Raw genomic sequence first — 23,235 nt, forward strand, 5'->3', positions numbered from 1 at the left:
TGGATCGAGGTAGACCCCGTGAGCTCCCTGGGACTGTGCCAAGCCATCTGGTACATTTGGGGCACAGGAAAGCGGAGCACCCTGGGAAGCTGGGCCGAGGGAAGCGGAGCACCCTGGGAAGCTGGGCCGAGGGAAGCGGAGCACCCTGGGAAGCTGAGCCGAGGGAAGCGGAGCACCCTGGGAAGCTGGGCCGAGGGAAGCAGAGCACCCTGGGTGGAGAATGCAAACGCCCCGCTAGGGTGTGGGACAGAAGCCTGTTTCCCTTACTAAGAGCCTCTGTGTCCCCTGACGTGGGTGACCCTCCTAGCCATCCACAAGGATAGACATGGCGGGTCACAGTGGCACAGGGAGAAGCACCCAGCGTGCTCCCACACACCTTGGCCCCCACCCTTCAGGCCCTCACAGGGCAGTTCAGGGAGTGGGCATCCTCGGGAGCAGTGGGCGCCTCAGCCACAGTCCTCCAGAACAGGAGAGAACTGTCCTTCCTCCAGAGCAAGGAGCACCTGTTGCAGGACCCTGCTGGGGCCAGAAGAGGCCTGCCACAGGCTCCAGCTGCCCCTTGGGACACTGCAAACCCAGGCCAAAGCCAGGAACGTGCCAGGGCAGCAGGGAGGATGCAGGAAACCTTCAGCTTTGCTCAGCCCCCCGTGGACTCCCTTCCTGTGGGCTGCCCTGAAGGCCACTGTGGTGGAAGCAGCTTGTGAGGACAGGCCAGCACTGCCAGGGACAGCTGGGCCTCCAGCCAGGACCGCTCTGCTGTCCTGCTCTGCATGTTGTCTTCCATGCCAGTGCTGCTTCCAGCCGGTGAGAGGGGTGTGTGTTGGGTCCCCACCCACATGGACTCAGGGCCCCTGTCTCCCTCCTCGTCTCGATCTGGACAGAGGAGCAGGATGGCCACCCATCTGCTTTCTGGAGCAGCCTGGTGGAGAGCAGGACTGAGCGTGCGCAAGACAGGCAACAGCGCTGGGGATTTGGAACACAGGACGCGGAAGCCTTTACCACGGAATACAGTGCTTTATTGCCTATCCAGGGGCAGCCGAGCCTGGCTACATCAAGGGGTGCGGGGGCCACAGCGTGGGGCTGTGCACACTGGAGAAACTGTGGGGAGAACACATCGAAGTCTCGCGATGACTCTCAGGTGTCCTAACATCTGTGGCTTGCCTGGCCCACAGTTGCCACTTTGTTCCCACCAGGCAACCCTTGGCCATCTCCTGTGTGCCCAATCACAAGGCATCCTGCAGCTGGCCACGAGGAGGACGTTGACAAAGGAGCCAGCTGGTACGTGAGCCAGTAACAGGCTTCCAAGAACACTGCGTGCTCCGCCTGGAGCCAGAGAACTGGCTTCACCACGAGATGGCAACGCAGGGCACAGGTGACGCCAACTGCCTCGACACCCGTGGGCACAAGAATTCTGCCCTCAGGAGCACGGCCCCACTGGGTGTTCCTGCAAGCCGTCGGAGCTCATGCATGCAGACCAGCAGGCCTCTCCAGCTGGGCCTCCAGCGGCCCGACGAAGCTGGGTGAATCCACACAGGTGGGAGTCTGGGCACCTCTGCGCTCCCAGAGCTTGGAGGGAGCTGGTCGCGTTTTTGGTTCCATTTTAGGAAGGTTGGGCAATGTGACACAGATGTTCATGTTCATTTCTGCTTGGTTCTCCGGTCTGTTATCCAGGTGGATGCGTGTGCGGCCAGCCCAGCTCCCCCAGGCGCTCCACCCCCCCCCCCTGCATCTCTCTCCTGCTGACTGGCCGCACTTCTCTGACCCTCATTCAGCTGTGGGCCTGGGCACAGGCCCTTCGCCAGCACTTTTGCTGTTCTCCAACAGGATCAGCTCTGTTCTTGCCGAGGATGCCACCATCACTCTGGACCCTGGCCTGGCACTTGCAGCCCCTGCTGCCACCTCATCATCCTCCTCTTCAGGGGAAAAACTTTCTCGGGCGTCAAAGAAGGTGACTGTTTCTTCCTGCAACTTTTGCCCGGGCAGACCTACCTTCTCCTCCGAGCTTTTGCCCTTCTTGGCAGGGGAAGAGGAGAACCCTAGTCTGGGAAACCGGAACCAGCCTGCCCTGTCCTGCTTCTTCTCGGGCTCCGGGTCTGGCCGTGCTCCAGGCTGTGTCTGGATGGGAGCAGACCCCTGGGCGTCATCCCTGGCACTGGTCTCGCTGGTGGAAGAGAACCCGATGTTTGGAAGCCAAGACCACAACAGCCCAGAAGACTTTTTACCTTCTGGCTTCTCTTTGGGAGCCCTGTCTTCACCTGCCAGCAGGGTCGTTGCCTCCGGGCGGTCGTCAAGGGGAAACTCGAGAATTTCTGCTGGCTCCTCATCAGAGCCACTGTCTGCAAGCTGGAGGCCAGAGCCAGCCTCACTCGGGAATGTTGGTGGCCCCAGCAGGTTGGCACTGCCGGAGATCATCTCAAATGGCTCTCCAGTGTCAGGCTGCGGATCTCCAGGAACGGTGTCTCCTCCTGGGGACCCTCGTGAGGGCTCCCCTGCTGCGGAGTCTTGAGCTATGGTGTACGTGCTAGCCTGGGCAGGGAGCTCTGGGATTTTCACCTTCAGCAAGGAAAACCCATAGGAAGGCATCTGAACCGTGGACGTGGGGATCTCAGATCCCCGCACAATCTGAGTGGAAGAGGCCTCGGGTGCTGCCATATCAGAGCACTCTCCTGGCACATTGCTGCAAATGGTGACCCCTTGACTCTCACCCTGGGACTCCTGAATGTGCACCCGGACCTTAGAAACTGGGGACACCTCTGAGGAGAGGTCAGGGCCCTCGGGCTGCTCCCCGGGCACCACCGTGCCAGAGGCCCTCAGGAGGCTGGCTCCCCAGAGCCCAGGACTGTCCTGGAGAAGGGCCACCTCTGTGCCTGCCTCCGTGCAGGGCACTGCCCTCACCACAGGAAAGAACACATCCGCCTCAGAGCTGGGCACCGGGAAGGAGAACCTGGGCACCTTCAGTTTGGGGAATGTGACTGTTAGCACAGAATCTTCCCAGAGCTGATTCACATTCACCAGGGAAACCTGGGATGGCACGTCAGTGCTGGAAGCCTTCAGTGTCAGAGGACCTTGGGGCTGGAAGGACCACATCTCTGTTCTCGCCTCTGCCTTGGCAAGGTCACATCCTCCTGGCCGGGAAAGAGGCTCCCCACATGCTTCTCCTGGTGGAGCCCAGGGTTCAGAAGGCCTCACTCCCGGGATCTGCAGGGGAAGGGGGTCTGTGGCTGGATGAGTCCCGCCCCCAGGGCTGGGCAGGCCCGACTCGGACACTGGAGCCGTGGGGAAGTGCAGCTTTAAGCTGGGGCTCTCCAGGTGACGCCTGGGGAGATCTGCGTAGGATTCACTCTCAGGAGCGGCCCCTTCCATCTGGGCTTCTAGGGGCCGTGGGGACACACTTGCCTCTGCCATTGACCCAGGATCAGGGGCTGCCTCTGCTGTGTCCTGCTCCCGGGGTCCCCCTGGCTCCTTGGAGGAAGAGCGCCTGAAGCCAGGCACGCGCCACGTGGGCATCCTGAACCAGTGGGCCTGCGAGTCTGCCCGTGCTGCTCCGGTGGCAGTGCCCCCGTCTGGGCTTTCCACAGTGGCGACATCCTCGGGGTGTGCCATCCTCTCCCCATGGGACTGGCTCATGGAGAGGTCCCCGAGCCGGCTTTCTTGGCTGTCACCTCTGATAGCCAGGTCATGTTGGGGAAGGTGCAGGTCAGCCTTCGACAGACTCACCTCCACCTCCACCTCCACCTTGGGTTTGTCAAAACCCAAACTGGGAGGATGGGCCTGTGGCACCTGGACATGCCCCCCATCTCCTTCCAGGGGGCCGGCCGTCACGCCAGTGTCTCCCTGACCACCATCACAGCTGGCCCTCTCTGTGGCTTTGGAGTCAGGTCCACCTGTGGTACTGGACAATGCAGCGTCTGTGTCTCCTGGCGGCAAGCTCTCCCATGCCTGGGAAGCCTTCCGTCTGGGAAGTGGGAGTCTGGGCATGGCCAAGGCAGGCTTCCTCGGCCTCCATTTCTCTCCTTCCTTCTCTGAAGGCAGATGCGTTTGAGCTTCCGCTGGGGGCACCTGGACCGTGTGCTGGGTATGCATTTCGTCTGTTTCCAGAACCAGGCTGAGTGTGGCGTCCTCTGGGTGGCCCCCAGGGTCCCCTGTTACCACTGCCTGCTTTTTCGGAGACCAGCTAAAAGACGGGAGCTTGAGGCGAGGCATCTTAAAGGGACTGCCCTTCCCATCACGGTCAGCAGCTTCAGCTGGGCCTCCAACGACAGCCGGGACCAAGTGCTCCTCCCTCCCTGGGGACTCAGGGACACCTGAGGACAGGGGCTGAGAGGCAGGCAGACCCGTCACCACGGCACCCTCACCTAACGAATCCACTCCCTCAACAGGGCAGAGAAGAGACAGGCCTGGGCTATCCTCGGCAGCACGTGAATCTGCCTCGGCAACAGCTGCAGCAGCACAGGAAAACCCAAATTTTGGCTTGTGGAATTTAGGAAAAGTCACCCGGGCATGGAATGCAGGAGGCTCGGGGTCCTCTGGGCCTGACTGATGCTCAGGGGAGGACACACAAACAACAGAGCTCTCAGAACCAGCAGAAGGAGCGCCCCGCTGTGGAGAGCAGGAGGCCTGCGGGCACTCGGCGCTGGAACCCGGAGGAAAACAGGCCTCCAGGGGCTGGCTCAGCGAGGGACACTCACTACCTGGGACAACAGGGGGCCCAGCGCGCCCCGCAGCACCATCAGCTCTAGCAAAAGGAAGGTCAGACGTGAGAAAACTGGGACTTTCCACAGAGAAAGTGACCCCAGACACCGTGCGCTCCTCCGATTCCACCCTAGGGACCTGTGAGGACGATGTTGGGGACACGTGGAGGAGGCAGGCCCCGGGGGCCTCTTCCACGCCAGCAGTACCCCAAGGGGATTTCTTATGAGGACTGAACAATTTAGAAAATTTAAAATGGGGTCTATGAAATGTCAATTCTGATTCTCTTTTTGAAAAAGACGTGTCTACATCACCACTTTCCAACTTGATGTCTTCAGGGGCCAAGTCCTCTGCCACAGCCAGGTCCCCCTCCAGCTTAGTGCCGGGGGCCTGTGTGTCCACCTGCACAGAGGGCTGCTCCACATCAAGTTCAGAGGGGATCACCTCACCCTTGGGGCTCTTCACCTCCAGCTTAGGGCCCTTTGTGTCCACCTGGGGGCCCTTGACATCCAGCTTGGTCATCTTGATGCTGGGCATCTGCACCTTGGGCATGTGCCCCTTCAGGTCAACTCCAGAGACTGTGGCCACTGGCAGCTCTCCCTCAGGCAGGGCAGCCTCAGAGAGGGTCACATCCACCTCACCAGGCCCAGCCTGCAGGTGGTCGGTGGGCAGCTGGATGCTGAGCTCAGAGCTTTTGATGTCGCCCTGAATGGATGGCAGGGTCACATTGGCCTCCACCTTGGGCACCTTCACCTCCACGGATGCATCCAAAGCCTTTCCCGGGGCAGACAGGCTGAAAGAGGGCATCTTGAACCTGGGCATTTTGAACTTGCTGTCTTTGGTGGCCACATCCTTGTCTGCCTGGGCCAGGTCCCCCTCTAGCTTGGCACTGGGGGCCTGTATGTCCACCTCCATGGAGGGCAGCTCCATGTCCAGGTTTGGAGTGCTCTCCTCACCCTTGGGGCCTTTGACATCCACCAGGGGCCCCTTGAGGTCCACCTTGGGAATCTTGATGCTGGTCATCTGCATCTTGGGCAGATGCCCCTTCAGGCCTATTCCAGAGTCAGGGGCCGCCTGCAGCTCTCCCTCGAGCAGGGTGGGCTTGGGGAGGGTCACGTCTGCCTGGCCAGCCCCAGCCTCCAAGTCGGTGGCAGACAGCTGGCTGCTGAGGTCAGAGCCCTTGAGGTCTCCCTGAATGGAGGGCAGGGCCACATCGGCCTCCACCTTGGGCCTCTTCACCTCCACAGATGTGTCCAAGGCCTTGCTGGGGGCAGATATGCCAAAGAAGGGCATCTTGAACTTGGGCATTTTGAACTTGCCCTCTTTGGTGGCCACCTCCTTGTCTGCCAGGGCCAGGTCCCCCTCCAGCTGGGCACCAGGGGCTTGAATATCCACTTGCACAGAAGGCAGCTCCAGGTCAGGGGTGCTCACCTTGCCCTTGGAGCCTTTTATGTCCAGCTTGGGGCCCTTGACGTCCACCTGGAGCTCTTTGAGGTCCACCTTGGGCATCTTGATGCTGGGCATCTGCACCTTGGGCATGTGCCCCTTCAGGCTGGATACAGCAGCAGAGGCCACCAGAAGCTCTTCCTCTGGCAAGGTGGCCTCGGGGAGGGTCTCATCCACCTGGAGAGCCCTGGAGTCCAGGTCGGTGTTGGGCAGCTGTCTGCAGAGGTCAGAGCCTTTGAGGTCGCCCTCAATGGAGGGCATGTCCACATCAGCCTTCATCTTGGCCACCTTCACCTCCACAGACATGTCCAAGACCTTTCCTGGGGCAGACAAGCCGACGGAGGGCATCTTGAACTTGGGCATTTTGAACTTGCCCTCTTTGGTGGCCACATCCTTCTCTAATAGGGCCAGGTCCCCCTCCAAATTGGCACTGGGGGTCTGTATGTCCACCTGCATGGAGGGCAGCTCCATCTCCAGGTCTGGGACACTCACCTTGCCCTTAGAACCTTTCACGTCTAGCTTGGGGCCCTTGAGGTCCATCTTGGGCATCTTGATGCTGGGCATGTGCACCTTGGGCAGGTGCCCCTTCAGGCTGGCTCCTGAGTCAGGGGCTGCTAGGAGCTCTCCCTCAGGCTGGGCAGTCTCACGGAGAGTCATATCCACATGGCCCTCCCTCCTGTCCAGGTCGGCACTAGGCAGCTGGATGCTGAGGTCAGAACTCTTCAGGTCACCATGTGTGGAAGACAAGGTCACATCAGCCTCCACCTTGGGTGCCTTCACCTCCACGGATGTGTCCAAGGCCTTTCCTGGGGCAGACACACCTAAGGAGGGCATCTTGAACTTGGGCATTTTGAACTTGCCCTCTTTGGTGGCCACGTCCTTGTCTGCCAGGGCCAGGTCCCCCTCCACCTTGGCACCAGGAGCCTGTATGTCCACCTGCACTGATGGCTGCTCCACCATCAGGTCGGGGATGCTCACCTCACCTTTGGTGCCTTTCACGTCCAGCTTGGGGCCCTTGATATCTACCTGAGGGCCCTTGAGGTCCACCTTGGGCATCTTGATGCTGGGCATTTGCACCTTAGGCAGGTGCCCCTTAAGGCCAACTCCAGAAGCAGGGGCTGCCGGCAGCTCTTTCTTGGACAGGGTGGCCTCAGAGAAGGTTACGTCCACCTGGCCAGCCCTGGTCTCCAGGTCAGCGGTGGGCAGCTGGATACTGAGGTCAGGGGTTTTGAGGTCACTCTGGATGGAGGGCAGGATGACTCCAGTCACTACCTTAGGCCCTTTCACCTCCACAGATGCATCCAAGGTCTTGCTGGGGGCAGAGATGCCAAAAGAGGGCATCTTGAACTTGGGCATTTTGAGCTTGCTGTCTTTGGTGGCCTCGTCCTTTTCTTCCAGAGCCAGGTCCCCCTCCAGCTTGGTGTTGGGGGCCTGTATGTCCACCTGCCCAGAGGGCAGCTCCATGTCCAGGTCGGGGTCACTCACCTCGCCCCTAGAGCCTTTCACGTCCAGCTTGGGGCCCTTGATGTCCAACTGGGGGCCCTTGAGGTCCACCTTGGGCATCTTGATGCTGGGCATCTGCACTTTGGGCTGGTGCCCCTTTAGGCCAGATTTAATGTCAGGTTCCCCTGGCAGATCTTCCTTAGGCAGGGGGCTATCATGGAGGGTCACACCCACCTGGCCATCCCTGGTGTCTAGGTTAGCGGCAGGCAATTGGATACTGAGTTCTGAGCTCATGAGGCCACCCTGTGTGGAAGGCAAGGCCACATCGGCCTCTACCTTAGGCACTTTTATGTCAACGGTTGCGTCCAAGGCCTTTCCAGTGGCAGACATGCCGAAGGAGGGCATCTTGAACTTGGGCATTTTGAACTTGCTGTCTTTGGTGGCCACTTCCTTGTCTTCTGGGGCCAGGTCCTCCTCCATCTTGGTGGTGGGGGCCTGTATGTCCACCTGTCCAGAGGGAAGCTCCATGTCCAGGTCAAGACCACTCACCCCGCTCTTGGGGCCTTTCACATCCAGTTTGGGGCCCTTGAGGTCCACCTTGGGCATCTTGATGCTGGGCATCTGCACCTTGGGCAGGTGCCCCTTCAGGCTGGGACCTGAGTCAGGGGCTGCCAGGAGTTCTCCCTCAGGCAGGGTGGCCTCATAGAGAGTCACATCCTCCTGGCCATCCCTGGTGTTTAGGGCTGCGGTGGGCAGTTGGATGCTGAGGTCACAGCTCTTGAGGTCACCATGTATGGAAGGCAAGGTCACATCGGCTTCCACCTTGGCCACCTTCACCTCCACCGATGTGTCCAAGGCCTTTTCTGGGGCAGACACGCCTAAGGAGGGCATCTTGAATTTGGGCATTTTGAACTTGCCCTCTTTGGTGGCCACGTCCTTGTCTGCAAGGGCCAGGTCCCCCTCCACCTTGGCACCAGGAGCCTGTATGTCCACCTGCACTGATGGCTGTTCCACATCCATGACAGGGGTGCTCACTTCACCCTTGGTGCCTTTCACCTCCAGCTTGGGGCCCTTGATGTCCAACTGGGGCCCCTTGAGGTCCACCTTAGGCTTCTTGATGCTGGGCATCTGCATCTTGGGCAGGTGCCCCTTCAGCTTGGCTCCAGCAGAAGAGGATGCCGGAATCTCTCCCTCGGACAGGGTGGCCTCGGGGAGGGTCACGTCCACCTTGCCAGTCCCAGCCTCCAGGCCAGTGGCGGGCAGCTGGATGCTGAGGTCAGAGGCTTTGAGGTCACCCTGGATGGAGGGAAGGGCCACATCAACCTCCACCTTGGGCCCCTTCACCTCCACAGATGCGTCCAGGGTCTTGCCGGGGGCAGAGATGCCAAAGGACGGCATCTTGAACTTGGGCCTTTTGAATTTGCTGTCTTTGGTGTCCACTTCCTTGTCTGCCTGGGCCAGGTCCCCCTCCAGCTTGGCACTGGGGGTCTCTATGTCCACTAGTATGCAGGGCAACTCCATGTCGAAGTCGGGGGTACTATCCTCGACCTTGGACCCTTTTATGTCCAGCTTGGGGCCCCTGACGTCCACTTGGGGCTCCTTGAAGTCCACCTTGGGCATCTTGATGCTGGGTATCTGCACCTTGGGCAAGTGCCCCTTCAGGCTGGCTCCAGCTGGAGGGGCCGCCGGCAGCTCTGCCTTGGGCAGGGTGGCCTTGGGTAGGGTCAAGTCCACCTGTCCAGTCCCAGCCTCTAGGTCGGCAGTGGGCATCTGGATGCTGAGTTCAGAGGTTTTGAGGTCACTCTGGATGGAGGGCAGGGCCACATCGGCCTCCGCCGTAGGCGCCTTCACCTCCATGGACGTGTCCAAGGTCTTGCTGGGGGTAGACACACCGAAGGACGGCATCTTGAACTTGGGCATTTTGAACTTGCTGTCTCTGGTGGCCACTTCCTTGTCTGCCAGGGCCAGGTCCCCCTCCAGCCCGGCACTGGGGGCCTGTATGTCCACCTGTCCAGAGGGCAGCTCCATGTCCAGGTCGGGGGCACTCACCTCAACCTTGGGGCCTTTCATGTCCAGCTTGGGGCCCTTTATGTCCACCTGGGGGCCCTTGAGGTCCACCTTGGGCATCTTGATGCTGGGCATCTGCACCTTGGGCAGGTGTCCCTTCAGGCTGGCTCCAGCAGTAGAAGCTGGTGGCTGCTGTCCCTCAGGCAGGGTGGTCTTGGGGAGGGTCACGTCCCCCTGGCTGTCCCCAGCCTCCAGGTTGGCTGTAGGCAGCTGGATGCTGATGTCAGAGGTTTTGAGGTCACCCTGGATGGAGGGCAGGGCCACATCGGCCTCCACCTCGGGTGCCTTCACCTCCACGGATGTGTCCAACATCTTGCCCGGGGCAGACACGCCTAAGGAGGGCATCTTGAACTTGGGCATTTTGAACTTACTGTCTTTAATGGCCTTTTCCTTGTCTGCCAGGGCCAGGTCCTCCTCCAGCTTAGCACTGTGGGCCTGTATGTCCACCTGCCCAGAGGGCAACTCCATGTCCAGGTCCGGGGCACTCACTTCACCCTTGGTGCCTTTCACCTCCAGCTTGGTGCCCTTGATGTCCAACTGGGGCCCCTTGAGGTCCACCTTAGGCTTCTTGATGCTGGGCATCTGCATCTTGGGCAGGTGCCCCTTCAGCTTGGCTCCAGCAGAAGAGGATGCCGGAATCTCTCCCTCGGACAGGGTGGCCTCGGGGAGGGTCACGTCCACCTTGCCAGTCCCAGCCTCCAGGCCAGTGGCGGGCAGCTGGATGCTGAGGTCAGAGGCTTTGAGGTCACCCTGGATGGAGGGAAGGGCCACATCAACCTCCACCTTGGGCCCCTTCACCTCCACAGATGCGTCCAGGGTCTTGCCGGGGGCAGAGATGCCAAAGGACGGCATCTTGAACTTGGGCCTTTTGAATTTGCTGTCTTTGGTGTCCACTTCCTTGTCTGCCTGGGCCAGGTCCCCCTCTAGCTTGGCACTGGGCGCCTGCATGTCCACCTGCCCAGAGGGCAGCTCCATGTCCAGATCGGGGCCACTCACCTCGCCCCTAGAGCCTTTCACGTCCAGCTTGGGGCCCTTGATATCTACATGGGGGCCCTTGATGTCTACCTTGGGCATCTTGATTCTGGGCATCTGCACCTTGGGCTGGTGCCCCTTTAGGTCGGATTTAGTGTCAGGTGCCACTGGCAGCTCTCCCTCACGCAGGGGGAGCTGGATGCTGAGGTCAGAGCTCGTGAGGTCACCCTGTGTGGACGGCAAGGCCACATCATCCTCCACCTTGGGCGCCTTCACCTCCACAGACGCGTCCAAAGCCTTTCCTAGGGCGGACACGCCTAAGGAGGGCATCTTGAACTTGGGCATTTTGAACTTGTCCTCTTTGATGGCCATGTCCTTGTCTGCCAGGGCCAGGTCCACATCCAGCTTGGCACCAGGAACCTGTATGTCCACCTGCAGTGATGGCTGTTCCACGTCCCGATCAGGGGCACTAACCCTGCCCTTGATGCCTTTCATGTCCAGCTTAGGGCCCTTGACATCTACCTGAGGGTCCTTGAGGTCCACCTTGGGCATCTTGATGCTGGGCATCTGCCCCTTGGGCACTTTCCCCTTCAGGCTGGCTCCATCAGCAGGGGCCGCTGGCAGCTCTTCCTTAGGCAGGGTGGCCTCAGGGAGGGTCACGTCCACCTGGCCAGCCCTGTCCCCCATTTCGGCGGGGGGCAGCTGGATGCTGATGTCAGAGGTTTTGAGGTCACCCTGGATGGAGGGCAGCGCCACATCGACCTCCACCTTGGGTGCCTTCACCTCCACGGATGTGTCCAATGTCTTTCCGGGGGCAGAGATGCCGAAGGACGGCATCTTGAACTTGGGCATTTTGAACTTGCTGTCTCTGGTGGCCACATCCTTGTCTGCCAGGGCCAGGTCCCCCTCTAGCTTGGCACCAGGGGCCTCTATGTCTACCTGCACAGAGGGCAGCTCCATGTCAAAGTCGGGGACACTCACCTCGACCTTGGGTTCTTTTATGTCCAGTTTGGGGCCCTTGATGTCCACCTGGGGGCCCGTGAGGTCCACCTTGGGCATCTTGATGCTGGGCATCTGCACCTTGGGCAGGTGCCCCTTCAGGCTGGGACCTGAGTCAGGGGCTGCCAGGAGTTCTCCCTCAGGCAGGGTGGCCTCATAGAGAGTCACATCCTCCTGGCCATCCCTGGTGTTTAGGGCTGCGGTGGGCAGTTGGATGCTGAGGTCACAGCTCTTGAGGTCACCATGTATGGAAGGCAAGGTCACATCGGCTTCCACCTTGGCCACCTTCACCTCCACCGATGTGTCCAAGGCCTTTCCTGGGGCAGACACGCCTAAGGAGGGCATCTTGAATTTGGGCATTTTGAACTTGCCCTCTTTGGTGGCCACGTCCTTGTCTGCAAGGGCCAGGTCCCCCTCCACCTTGGCACCAGAAGCCTGTATGTCCACCTGCACTGATGGCTGTTCCACATCCATGACAGGGGTGCTCACTTCACCCTTGGTGCCTTTCACCTCCAGCTTGGGGCCCTTGATGTCCAACTGGGGCCCCTTGAGGTCCACCTTAGGCTTCTTGATGCTGGGCATCTGCATCTTGGGCAGGTGCCCCTTCAGCTTGGCTCCAGCAGAAGAGGATGCCGGAATCTCTCCCTCGGACAGGGTGGCCTCGGGGAGGGTCACGTCCACCTTGCCAGTCCCAGCCTCCAGGCCAGTGGCGGGCAGCTGGATGCTGAGGTCAGAGGCTTTGAGGTCACCCTGGATGGAGGGAAGGGCCACATCGGCCTCCGCCTTGGGCCCTTTCACCTCCATGGACGTGTCCAAGGTCTTGCTGGGGGTAGACACACCGAAGGACGGCATCTTGAACTTGGGCATTTTGAACTTGCTGTCTTTGATGTCCACTTCCTTGTCTTCCGGGGCCAGGTCCCCCTCCAGCTTGGCACTGGGGGCCTGTATGTCCACCTGTCCAGAGGGCAGCTCCATGTCCAGGTCGGGGGCACTCACCTCAACCTTGGGGCCTTTCACCTCCAGCTTGGGGCCCTTTATGTCCACCTGGGGCCCCTTGAGGTCCACCTTGGGCATCTTGATGCTGGGCATCTGCCCCTTGGGCACTTGCCCCTTCAGGCTGGCTCCATCAGCAGGGGCCGCTGGCAGCTCTTCCTTAGGCAGGGTGGCCTCAGGGAGGGTCACGTCCACCTGGCCAGCCCTGTCCCCCATTTCGGCAGGGGGCAGCTGGATGCTGATGTCAGAGGTTTTGAGGTCACCCTGGATGGAGGGCAGCGCCACATCGACCTCCACCTTGGGTGCCTTCACCTCCACGGATGTGTCCGATGTCTTGCTGGGGGTAGACACACCGAAGGACGGCATCTTGAACTTGGGCATTTTGAACTTGCTGTCTTTGGTGGCCACTTCCTTGTCTGCCAGGGCCAGGTCCCCCTCCAGCTTGGCACTGGGGGCCTGTATGTCCACCTGCCCAGAGGGCAGCTCCATGTCCAGGTCGGGGCCACTCACCTCGCCCCTAGAGCCTTTCACGTCCAGCTTGTGGCCCTTGATGTCCAACTGGGGGCCCTTGAGGTCCACCTTGGGCATCTTGATGCTGGGCATCTGCACCTTGGGCAAGTGCCCCTTCAGGCTGGTTCTAGCAGGAGGGGCCGCCGGCAGCTCTCCCTTGGGCAGGGTGGCCTTGGGTTGGGTCAAGTCCACCTGTCCAGTCCCAGCCTCTAGGTCGGCAGTGGGCATCTGGATGCTGAGTTCAGAGGTTTTGAGGTCACTCTGGATGGAAGGCAGGGACACATCAGCCTCTGCCTTGGGCCCTTTCACCTCCATGGACGTGTCCAAGGTCTTGCTGGGGGTAGACACACCGAAGGACGGCATCTTGAACTTGGGCATTTTGAACTTGCTGTCTTTGATGTCCACTTCCTTGTCTTCCGGGGCCAGGTCCCCCTCCAGCTTGGCACTGGGGGCCTGTATGTCCACCTGTCCAGAGGGCAGCTCCATGTCCAGGTCGGGGGCACTCACCTCAACCTTGGGGCCTTTCACCTCCAGCTTGGGGCCCTTTATGTCCACCTGGGGCCCCTTGAGGTCCACCTTGGGCATCTTGATGCTGGGCATCTGCCCCTTGGGCACTTGCCCCTTCAGGCTGGCTCCATCAGCAGGGGCCGCTGGCAGCTCTTCCTTAGGCAGGGTGGCCTCAGGGAGGGTCACGTCCACCTGGCCAGCCCTGTCCCCCATTTCGGCAGGGGGCAGCTGGATGCTGATGTCAGAGGTTTTGAGGTCACCCTGGATGGAGGGCAGCGCCACATCGACCTCCACCTTGGGTGCCTTCACCTCCACGGATGTGTCCGATGTCTTGCTGGGGGTAGACACACCGAAGGACGGCATCTTGAACTTGGGCATTTTGAACTTGCTGTCTTTGGTGGCCACTTCCTTGTCTGCCAGGGCCAGGTCCCCCTCCAGCTTGGCACTGGGGGCCTGTATGTCCACCTGCCCAGAGGGCAGCTCCATGTCCAGGTCGGGGCCACTCACCTCGCCCCTAGAGCCTTTCACGTCCAGCTTGTGGCCCTTGATGTCCAACTGGGGGCCCTTGAGGTCCACCTTGGGCATCTTGATGCTGGGCATCTGCACCTTGGGCAAGTGCCCCTTCAGGCTGGTTCTAGCAGGAGGGGCCGCCGGCAGCTCTCCCTTGGGCAGGGTGGCCTTGGGTTGGGTCAAGTCCACCTGTCCAGTCCCAGCCTCTAGGTCGGCAGTGGGCATCTGGATGCTGAGTTCAGAGGTTTTGAGGTCACTCTGGATGGAAGGCAGGGACACATCAGCCTCTGCCTTGGGCCCTTTCACCTCCATGGACGTGTCCAAGGTCTTGCTGGGGGTAGACACACCGAAGGACGGCATCTTGAACTTGGGCATTTTGAACTTGCTGTCTTTGATGTCCACTTCCTTGTCTTCCAGGGCCAGGTCCCCCTCCAGCTTGGCACTGGGGGCCTGTATGTCCACCTGTCCAGAGGGCAGCTCCATGTCCAGGTCGGGGGCACTCACCTCAACCTTGGAGCCTTTCACCTCCAGCTTGGGGCCCTTTATGTCCACCTGGGGCCCCTTGAGGTCCACCTTGGGCATCTTGATGCTGGAAATCTGCCCCTTGGGCACTTGCCCCTTCAGGCTGGCTCCATCAGCAGGGGCCGCCGGCAGCTCTTCCTTAGGCAGGGTGGCCTCAGGGAGGGTCACGTCCACCTGGCCAGCCCTGTCCCCCATTTCGGCGGGGGGCAGCTGGATGCTGATGTCAGAGGTTTTGAGGTCACCCTGGATGGAGGGCAGCGCCACATCGACCTCCAACTTGGGTGCCTTCACCTCGGGTGCCTTCACCTCCACGGATGTGTCCGATGTCTTTCCGGGGGCAGAGATGCCGAAGGACGGCATCTTGAACTTGGGCATTTTGAACTTGCTGTCTCTGGTGGCCACTTCCTTGTCTGCCAGGGCCAGGTCCCCCTCCAGCTTGGCACTGGGGGCCTGTATGTCCACCTGCCCAGAGGGCAGCTCCATGTCCAGGTCGGGGCCACTCACCTCGCCCCTAGAGCCTTTCACGTCCAGCTTGTGGCCCTTGATGTCCAACTGGGGGCCCTTGAGGTCCACCTTGGGCATCTTGATGCTGGGCATCTGCACCTTGGGCAAGTGCCCCTTCAGGCTGGTTCTAGCAGGAGGGGCCGCCGGCAGCTCTCCCTTGGGCAGGGTAGCCTTGGGTTGGGTCAAGTCCACCTGTCCAGTCCCAGCCTCTAGGTCGGCAGTGGGCATCTGGATGCTGAGTTCAGAGGTTTTGAGGTCACTCTGGATGGAAGGCAGGGACACATCAGCCTCTGCCTTGGGCCCTTTCACCTCCATGGACGTGTCCAAGGTCTTGCTGGGGGTAGACACACCGAAGGACGGCATCTTGAACTTGGGCATTTTGAACTTGCTGTCTTTGATGTCCACTTCCTTGTCTTCCAGGGCCAGGTCCCCCTCCAGCTTGGCACTGGGGGCCTGTATGTCCACCTGTCCAGAGGGCAGCTCCATGTCCAGGTCGGGGGCACTCACCTCAACCTTGGGGCCTTTCACCTCCAGCTTGGGGCCCTTTATGTCCACCTGGGGCCCCTTGAGGTCCACCTTGGGCATCTTGATGCTGGGCATCTGCCCCTTGGGCACTTGCCCCTTCAGGCTGGCTCCATCAGCAGGGGCCGCTGGCAGCTCTTCCTTAGGCAGGGTGGCCTCAGGGAGGGTCACGTCCACCTGGCCAGCCCTGTCCCCCATTTCGGCGGGGGGCAGCTGGATGCTGATGTCAGAGGTTTTGAGGTCACCCTGGATGGAGGGCAGCGCCACATCGACCTCCACCTTGGGTGCCTTCACCTCCACGGATGTGTCCAATGTCTTTCCGGGGGCAGAGATGCCGAAGGACGGCATCTTGAACTTGGGCATTTTGAACTTGCTGTCTCTGGTGGCCACATCCTTGTCTGCCAGGGCCAGGTCCCCCTCCAGCTTGGCACCAGGGGCCTCTATGTCTACCTGCACAGAGGGCAGCTCCATGTCAAAGTCGGGGACACTCACCTCGACCTTGGGTTCTTTTATGTCCAGTTTGGGGCCCTTGATGTCCACCTGGGGGCCCGTGAGGTCCACCTTGGGCATCTTGATGCTGGGCATCTGCACCTTGGGCAGGTGCCCCTTCAGGCTGGGACCTGAGTCAGGGGCTGCCAGGAGTTCTCCCTCAGGCAGGGTGGCCTCATAGAGAGTCACATCCTCCTGGCCATCCCTGGTGTTTAGGGCTGCGGTGGGCAGTTGGATGCTGAGGTCACAGCTCTTGAGGTCACCATGTATGGAAGGCAAGGTCACATCGGCTTCCACCTTGGCCACCTTCACCTCCACCGATGTGTCCAAGGCCTTTCCTGGGGCAGACACGCCTAAGGAGGGCATCTTGAATTTGGGCATTTTGAACTTGCCCTCTTTGGTGGCCACGTCCTTGTCTGCAAGGGCCAGGTCCCCCTCCACCTTGGCACCAGAAGCCTGTATGTCCACCTGCACTGATGGCTGTTCCACATCCATGACAGGGGTGCTCACTTCACCCTTGGTGCCTTTCACCTCCAGCTTGGGGCCCTTGATGTCCAACTGGGGCCCCTTGAGGTCCACGTTAGGCTTCTTGATGCTGGGCATCTGCATCTTGGGCAGGTGCCCCTTCAGCTTGGCTCCAGCAGAAGAGGATGCCGGAATCTCTCCCTCGGACAGGGTGGCCTCGGGGAGGGTCACGTCCACCTTGCCAGTCCCAGCCTCCAGGCCAGTGGCGGGCAGCTGGATGCTGAGGTCAGAGGCTTTGAGGTCACCCTGGATGGAGGGAAGGGCCACATCGGCCTCCGCCTTGGGCCCTTTCACCTCCATGGACGTGTCCAAGGTCTTGCTGGGGGTAGACACACCGAAGGACGGCATCTTGAACTTGGGCATTTTGAACTTGCTGTCTTTGATGTCCACTTCCTTGTCTTCCGGGGCCAGGTCCCCCTCCAGCTTGGCACTGGGGGCCTGTATGTCCACCTGTCCAGAGGGCAGCTCCATGTCCAGGTCGGGGGCACTCACCTCAACCTTGGGGCCTTTCACCTCCAGCTTGGGGCCCTTTATGTCCACCTGGGGCCCCTTGAGGTCCACCTTGGGCATCTTGATGCTGGGCATCTGCCCCTTGGGCACTTGCCCCTTCAGGCTGGCTCCATCAGCAGGGGCCGCTGGCAGCTCTTCCTTAGGCGGGGTGGCCTCAGGGAGGGTCACGTCCACCTGGCCAGCCCTGTCCCCCATTTCGGCGGGGGGCAGCTGGATGCTGATGTCAGAGGTTTTGAGGTCACCCTGGATGGAGGGCAGCGCCACATCGACCTCCACCTTGGGTGCCTTCACCTCCACGGATGTGTCCGATGTCTTGCTGGGGGTAGACACACCGAAGGACGGCATCTTGAACTTGGGCATTTTGAACTTGCTGTCTTTGGTGGCCACTTCCTTGTCTGCCAGGGCCAGGTCCCCCTCCAGCTTGGCACTGGGGGCCTGTATGTCCACCTGCCCAGAGGGCAGCTCCATGTCCAGGTCGGGGCCACTCACCTCGCCCCTAGAGCCTTTCACGTCCAGCTTGGGGCCCTTGATGTCCAACTGGGGGCCCTTGAGGTCCACCTTGGGCATCTTGATGCCGGGCATCTGCACCTTGGGCAGGTGTCCCTTCAGGCTGACTCCAGCAGGAGGAGCTGGTGGCTGCTGTCCCTCAGGCAGGGTGGTCTTGGGGAGGGTCACTTCCCCCTGGCTATCCCCAGCCTCCAGGTTGGCTGTAGGCAGCTGGATGCTGATGTCAGAGGTTTTGAGGTCACCCTGGATAGAGGGCAGGGCCACATCGGCCTCCACCTTGGGTGCTTTCACCTCCACCGATGTGTCCAAGGTCTTGCTGGGGGCAGATAGGCCGAAGGAGGGCCTCTTGAACTTGGGCATTTTGAACTTGCCCTCTTTGGTGGCCACGTCCTTGTATGCAAGGGCCAGGTCCCCTTCCACCTTGGCACCAGGGGCCTGTATGTCTACCTGCCCAGAGGGCAGCTCCATGTCCAGGTCGGGGCCACTCACCTCGCCCCTAGAGCCTTTCACGTCCAGCTTGGGGCCCTTGACATCTACCTGAGGGCCCTTGAGGTCCACCTTGGGCGTCTTGATGCTGGGCATCTGCACCTTGGGCAAGTGCCCCTTCAGGCTGGCTCCAGCTGGAGGGACCGCCGGTAGCTCTCCCTCGGGCAGGGTGGCCTTGGGTTGGGTCAAGTCCACCTGTCCAGTCCCAGCCTCTAGGCCGGCAGTGGGCATCTGGATGCTGAGTTCAGAGGTTTTGAGGTCACTTTGGATGGAGGGCAGGGCCACATCGGCCTCCACCTTGGGCCCTTTCACCTCCATGGATGTGTCCAATGTCTTGCTGGGGGCAGATAGGCCAAAGGATGGCATCTTGAACTTGGGCATTTTGAACTTGCTGTCTTTGATGTCCACTTCCTTGTCTTCCAGGGCCAGGTCCCCCTCCAGCTTGGCACTGGGGGCCTGTATGTCCACCTGTCCTGATGGCAACTCCATCTCCAGGTCAAGGCTACTCACCTCGTTCTTGGGGCCTTTCACCTCCAGCTTGGGGCCCTTGAGGTCCACCTTGGGCATCTTGATGCTGGGCATCTGCTCCTTGGGCAGGTGTCCTTTCAGGCTGGCTCCAGCAGGAGGGGCCGCCGGCAGCTCTGCCTTGGGCAGGGTGGCCTTGGGTTTGGTCAAGTCCACCTGTCCAGTCCCAGCCTCTAGGTCAGCAGTCGGCATCTGGATGCTGATGTCAGAGGTTTTGAGGTCACTCTGGATGGAAGGCAGAGCCACATCGGCCTCCACCTTGGGCGCTTTCACCTCCATGGACGTGTCCAAGGTCTTGCTGGGGGTAGACACACCGAAGGACGGCATCTTGAACTTGGGCATTTTGAACTTGCTGTCTTTGATGTCCACTTCCTTGTCTTCCAGGGTCAGATCCCCCTCCAGCTTGGCACTGGGGGCCTGTATGTCCACCTGCCCAGAGGGCAGCTCCATGTCCAGGTCGGGGGCACTCACCTCAACCTTGGGGCCTTTCACCTCCAGCTTGGGGCCCTTTATGTCCACCTGGGGGCCCTTGAGGTCCACCTTGGACATCTTGATGCTGGGCATCTGCATCTTGGGCGTATGCCCCTTCAGGCTGGCTCCAGCAGCAGGGGCCACCAGAAATTCTCCCTCAGGCACAGTGTCCTCGGTGTGGGTCACTTCCACCTGGCAAGCCCTGGTGTCCAAGTCAGCAGTTGGCAGCTGGATGCTGATGTCAGAGGTTTTGAGGTCACCCTGGATGGAGGGCAGCGCCACATCAACCTCCACCTCGGGTGCCTTCACCTCCACGGATGTGTCCAATGTCTTGACGGGGGCCGACACGCCGAAGGACGGCATCCTGAACTTGGGCATTTTGAACTTGCCCTCTTTGGTGGCCACTTCCTTGTCTGCCAGGGCCAGGTCCCCCTCCAGCTTTTCACCAGGAACCTGTGTGTCCACCTGCACTGATGGCAACTCCACGTCCAGGTCAGGGGCGTTCACCTCGCACTTCTTGCCTTTCACATTCAGCTTGGGGCCCTTGACATCTACCTCAGGGCCCTTGACGTCCACCTTGGGCATCTTGATGCTGGGCATCTGCACCTTGGGCTTGTGCCCCTTAAGGCCAGCTTCAGCATCAGGGGCTGCCAGTAGCTCTTTCTTGGGCAGGGTGGCCTCGGGAAGGGTCATGTCCATCTGGCCAGCCCTGATGTCCACATTGGCTTCAGGCAACTGCATGCGGAGGTCAGGGTCTTTGAGGTCACCCTGGATGGAGATCAAGGTCACATCGGCTTCCACTTTGGGCAAGTTCACCTCCACAGAGGTGTCCAAGGTCTTGCTGGGGGCAGAGATGCCAAAAGAGGGCATCTTGAACTTGGGCATTTTGAACTTGCTGTCTTTGGTGGCCACTTCCTTGTCTGCCAGGGCCAGGTCCCCCTGCAGCTTGGCACTGGGGGCCTGTATGTCCACCTGTCCAGAGGGCAGCTCCATATCTAGGCTGGGGGCACTCACCTCACCCTTGTGCCCTTTCACATCCAGCTTGGGGCCCTTGATGGTCACCTGGGGGCCCTTAAGGTCCACCCTGGGCATCTTGATGCTGGGCATCTTCATCTTGGGTAGGTGCCCCTTCAGGCCGGCTCCAGAGTCAGGATCTGCCAGATGCTCTCCCTCAGGCAAGGTGGCCTTGGGGAGGGTCACGTCCACCTGGCCATCCCTGGTGTCCAGGTTGGTGGCAGGCAGCTGGATGCTGAGGTCAGAGCTCTTGAGGTCACCCTGTGTGGAAGGCAAGGCCACATCGGCCTCCGCCTGGGGTGCCCTCACCTCCAGAGACGCGTCCCAGGCCGGGCCGATGGCGGACCCGCTGAAGGAGGGCATCTTGAACGTGGGCCTTCTGAGCTGGCCCTCTCCTGCATCCTGGTCCCTGTGTCCCTTCTTGATGTTCTCCTCTGTGGTCACCGCGTCTCTCTTTTGTGTCGCTCCCACTTGTCTCTGCTCCTGCTCTTCCCCTGGCAGGGCGACTCCTGGGCCCACCGCGTGAGGTCCCCTCGTGGCCCTCCTGTCTTCGCGGGCCGTCTCCCGTTTCCCTTCCCCTCCTGCTCTAGGTGGGCTTGCTCTCCCTTCCCGACTTGGTGACTGTCCCGTGGAGCTCCTTGGGGCCCTGGGCATCTTCGCCTTGGCCTCCCTCCTCTCTGGGTCCTCATCTTTCTGTGTCTCCCCCTTGTCCTGCGGTGTCTTTGGTGTCTTCTCTTTTTGTTCTTTCCTCCTTGCAGCGTCTGCCTGGGGCCCTGTGCCCACTGGGGTGTCCTCTTCTGCAGTGGCCTCCGTCCTGCCCCCCTCGTCCTCTCCTGGTGATGTCTGCTTTCCCTTCTTCTTTTCAAGTCCTTTGCCACCTTTTCCTGTCTCTGTTACTTTTTCTTTGGAAATTCCAAATTTGGGTGTCTTTAAGTCACGTCCTTGGACCTGTGTTTCTGGTCCGTGTGTCTGTGAGCTGCCTGCGTCCTGGGTGTCCCACAGGGACAGTCTTGCTATCCCTGTTTCCAGGCTCTGAACCTCTTCCCATTCCTGCTCCCAGCTCATCCCGCGGCCTGCGCCAGTGCCGCTCCTGGGCTTGCTGTGCTCCGCTGCCTTGTGCTGGGTGCTCATGGGCTGTGTGTCCCTTTGGCCCCTGGGAGCCATCCCTACCCCTTCTGCAGAAGCTCTGTCACCAAGGACGTGTGCTGGAGGGCCTGGTTCCACTCCCTGCTGCATGGGCGGCCCAGCCTCTTGCCACTGTGCTCTCTCCTCAGGCCTGCCTCCCGCGGGAGCCCCTGTGGCCCCTGGCCCATCCTCCCAGGGGCCCATTTCCCCCAGCACCCCAGCAGGATGGGGTCTGCCGTGGGCCTCTCTGCCCAGTTGCCCAGCGGCAGAGGGTTCCTGTCCTGAACCCATCTTAAATCTGAAGTTCAGGAACTTCCTCCTCCTCTGGCGGCCTGGCCCTGCCTTCTGTGCCCGGAGCTCCTCCTGCAGCTGGGCCTCTGTGTCTGTGCTTGTCGGGGACACGTCTCGCGCATCTCCAGGCTCATGTGCCTCAGAGGAACTGTGTGAACGCCGAGGTCCAGGCCCCCGCTTGCTCTTTAGGGCTTGAAATTTGGGCCAGGAGAGCCTTTCGTGGGGGCGCCTGCCACGGCTCTCCCTGGGCTTGGAGATGAGCCTCTCCCGGTCACCATCTGCCTCCAGTGTCTTCGTCGGGGTCTCTGTACACTCGTCAGCCACATCCTTGTCCTGAAACACAGGGAGAGGGAACTCACTGGAGCTGGCGCAGAGCCTGGTGCTCTGTGCACGAGGACGCAGGGCAGCCTCTGCAGCCTCTCCTTGCCTGCTGAAGGGGCCTTACCTGCTCCTTGCCCTTGGAGTCTTGCCAAGGGCCAGAGACGGCCAGCTCCTCACCCTCTGGGGCACGCAGTTTCCGTTTGATTCTGAACTGGATCTTGTAAGGCTCCGAGTACTGAAGTATCTTGAGAGCATCTTCATATTTAATGTCGTCAAAGAAGATGGTGGCACTGAGCAGCTGATCCCCTAGAGGACAAAGGAACAGCTCTGGCTTAGCTCTCACTCCCACCAAGTTGGGGGTACTGGGACCCCCAGCCCTGGGGCAACAGGGAGAAATGGAGGTTCTCTCCATGGCACAGCCAAGAGGAACTGTGGGTGGCCCAGCCTGGGGCAGACGAGTAGAGACATGACGGGGTGGTCCTGAATCTAGGTGTGGCCCTGTCCCCTCCAGGTCCCTTCCATGTTCCGGCCACCTTTGCCCAGAAGATGGGGAAACGGATGGATCGGCCATTGTACCTTCTCTCAGACTGAATAGCTTGGCCGCCGAGGAGTCCTTCAGCACTTGCTTGACAAAGATCCCCTGGTGTCCCCCACCTGTGACACTGTAACCACTGGCTCCTGCCTCCACCTCAGTCTCCAGTGTCTCCTCTGTCACTTCCCGCACAGCCTGGAATAGAAGCACATCAGGGCCACGGTGAGCTGTGCCGTCAGTGCTAGGGGCTGGCGTCCCCCAAGAAGGGGACCACACCATCCACCTGTCACCGTGGGCACCACAGGCAGAGGTGGGGGCTCCTTTCAGATGAACGCAGGCTGCACTGTCCCAGCACTGGAGTCCGCCGGCTACAGAGAGCCTCGGGTAGGAGCTGCCTCCCACAGCCTTACCCAGCCTGCCAGGACTGGCTGCCCCTGCCCAGCAGAGAGGATGGCCCCTGCAGGCACTGTGGTCAAACCTGCCTTCCTTCGCAAATGACGCACTGGACACATGCAGCACCCAGGGCCACAGACCTGAGGCCAACGCAGGGAAGGGAGGCAGGCCACCCATGTTGGACATGATGGTGGCCTCTGTGTCCAGCAGAGGCCCCCACTCCCCTCAGGGTACCCACAGAGCTCTGAAGCTTCTGGTTGCAATCCGAGCAGGTGCCCGACTTGGCACCACCCCTCTGGATGGGGGCGTCATGAGGACTACACACCCAGGGCCCTCGTCACTGGGGCCTCCCGTAGCCCTGC

The 23,235-nt window shown here is 60.7% G+C and overlaps 1 protein-coding gene across 1 annotated transcript; it reads right to left on the reverse strand.

Moving 5' to 3' along the window:
• Positions 1–1,004: 1,004 nt before the first annotated feature.
• On the reverse strand, positions 1,005–23,059 carry AHNAK2 (AHNAK nucleoprotein 2; the record flags this gene model as incomplete). The annotated part of the gene is made up of 4 exons (XM_081290685.1): positions 1,005–10,812; positions 11,770–21,960; positions 22,073–22,254; positions 22,525–23,059. The coding sequence occupies 4 exons, from the start codon at positions 23,057–23,059 to the stop codon at positions 1,765–1,767; spliced, it is 19,956 nt and encodes a 6,651-aa protein (XP_081146811.1). The 3' UTR covers positions 1,005–1,764.
• Positions 23,060–23,235: the final 176 nt, after the last annotated feature.

This window comes from Spermophilus citellus (genome assembly GCF_964194105.1).
Source record: "Spermophilus citellus genome assembly, chromosome: 4".
NCBI classification, from domain to species: Eukaryota; Metazoa; Chordata; class Mammalia; order Rodentia; family Sciuridae; genus Spermophilus; species Spermophilus citellus.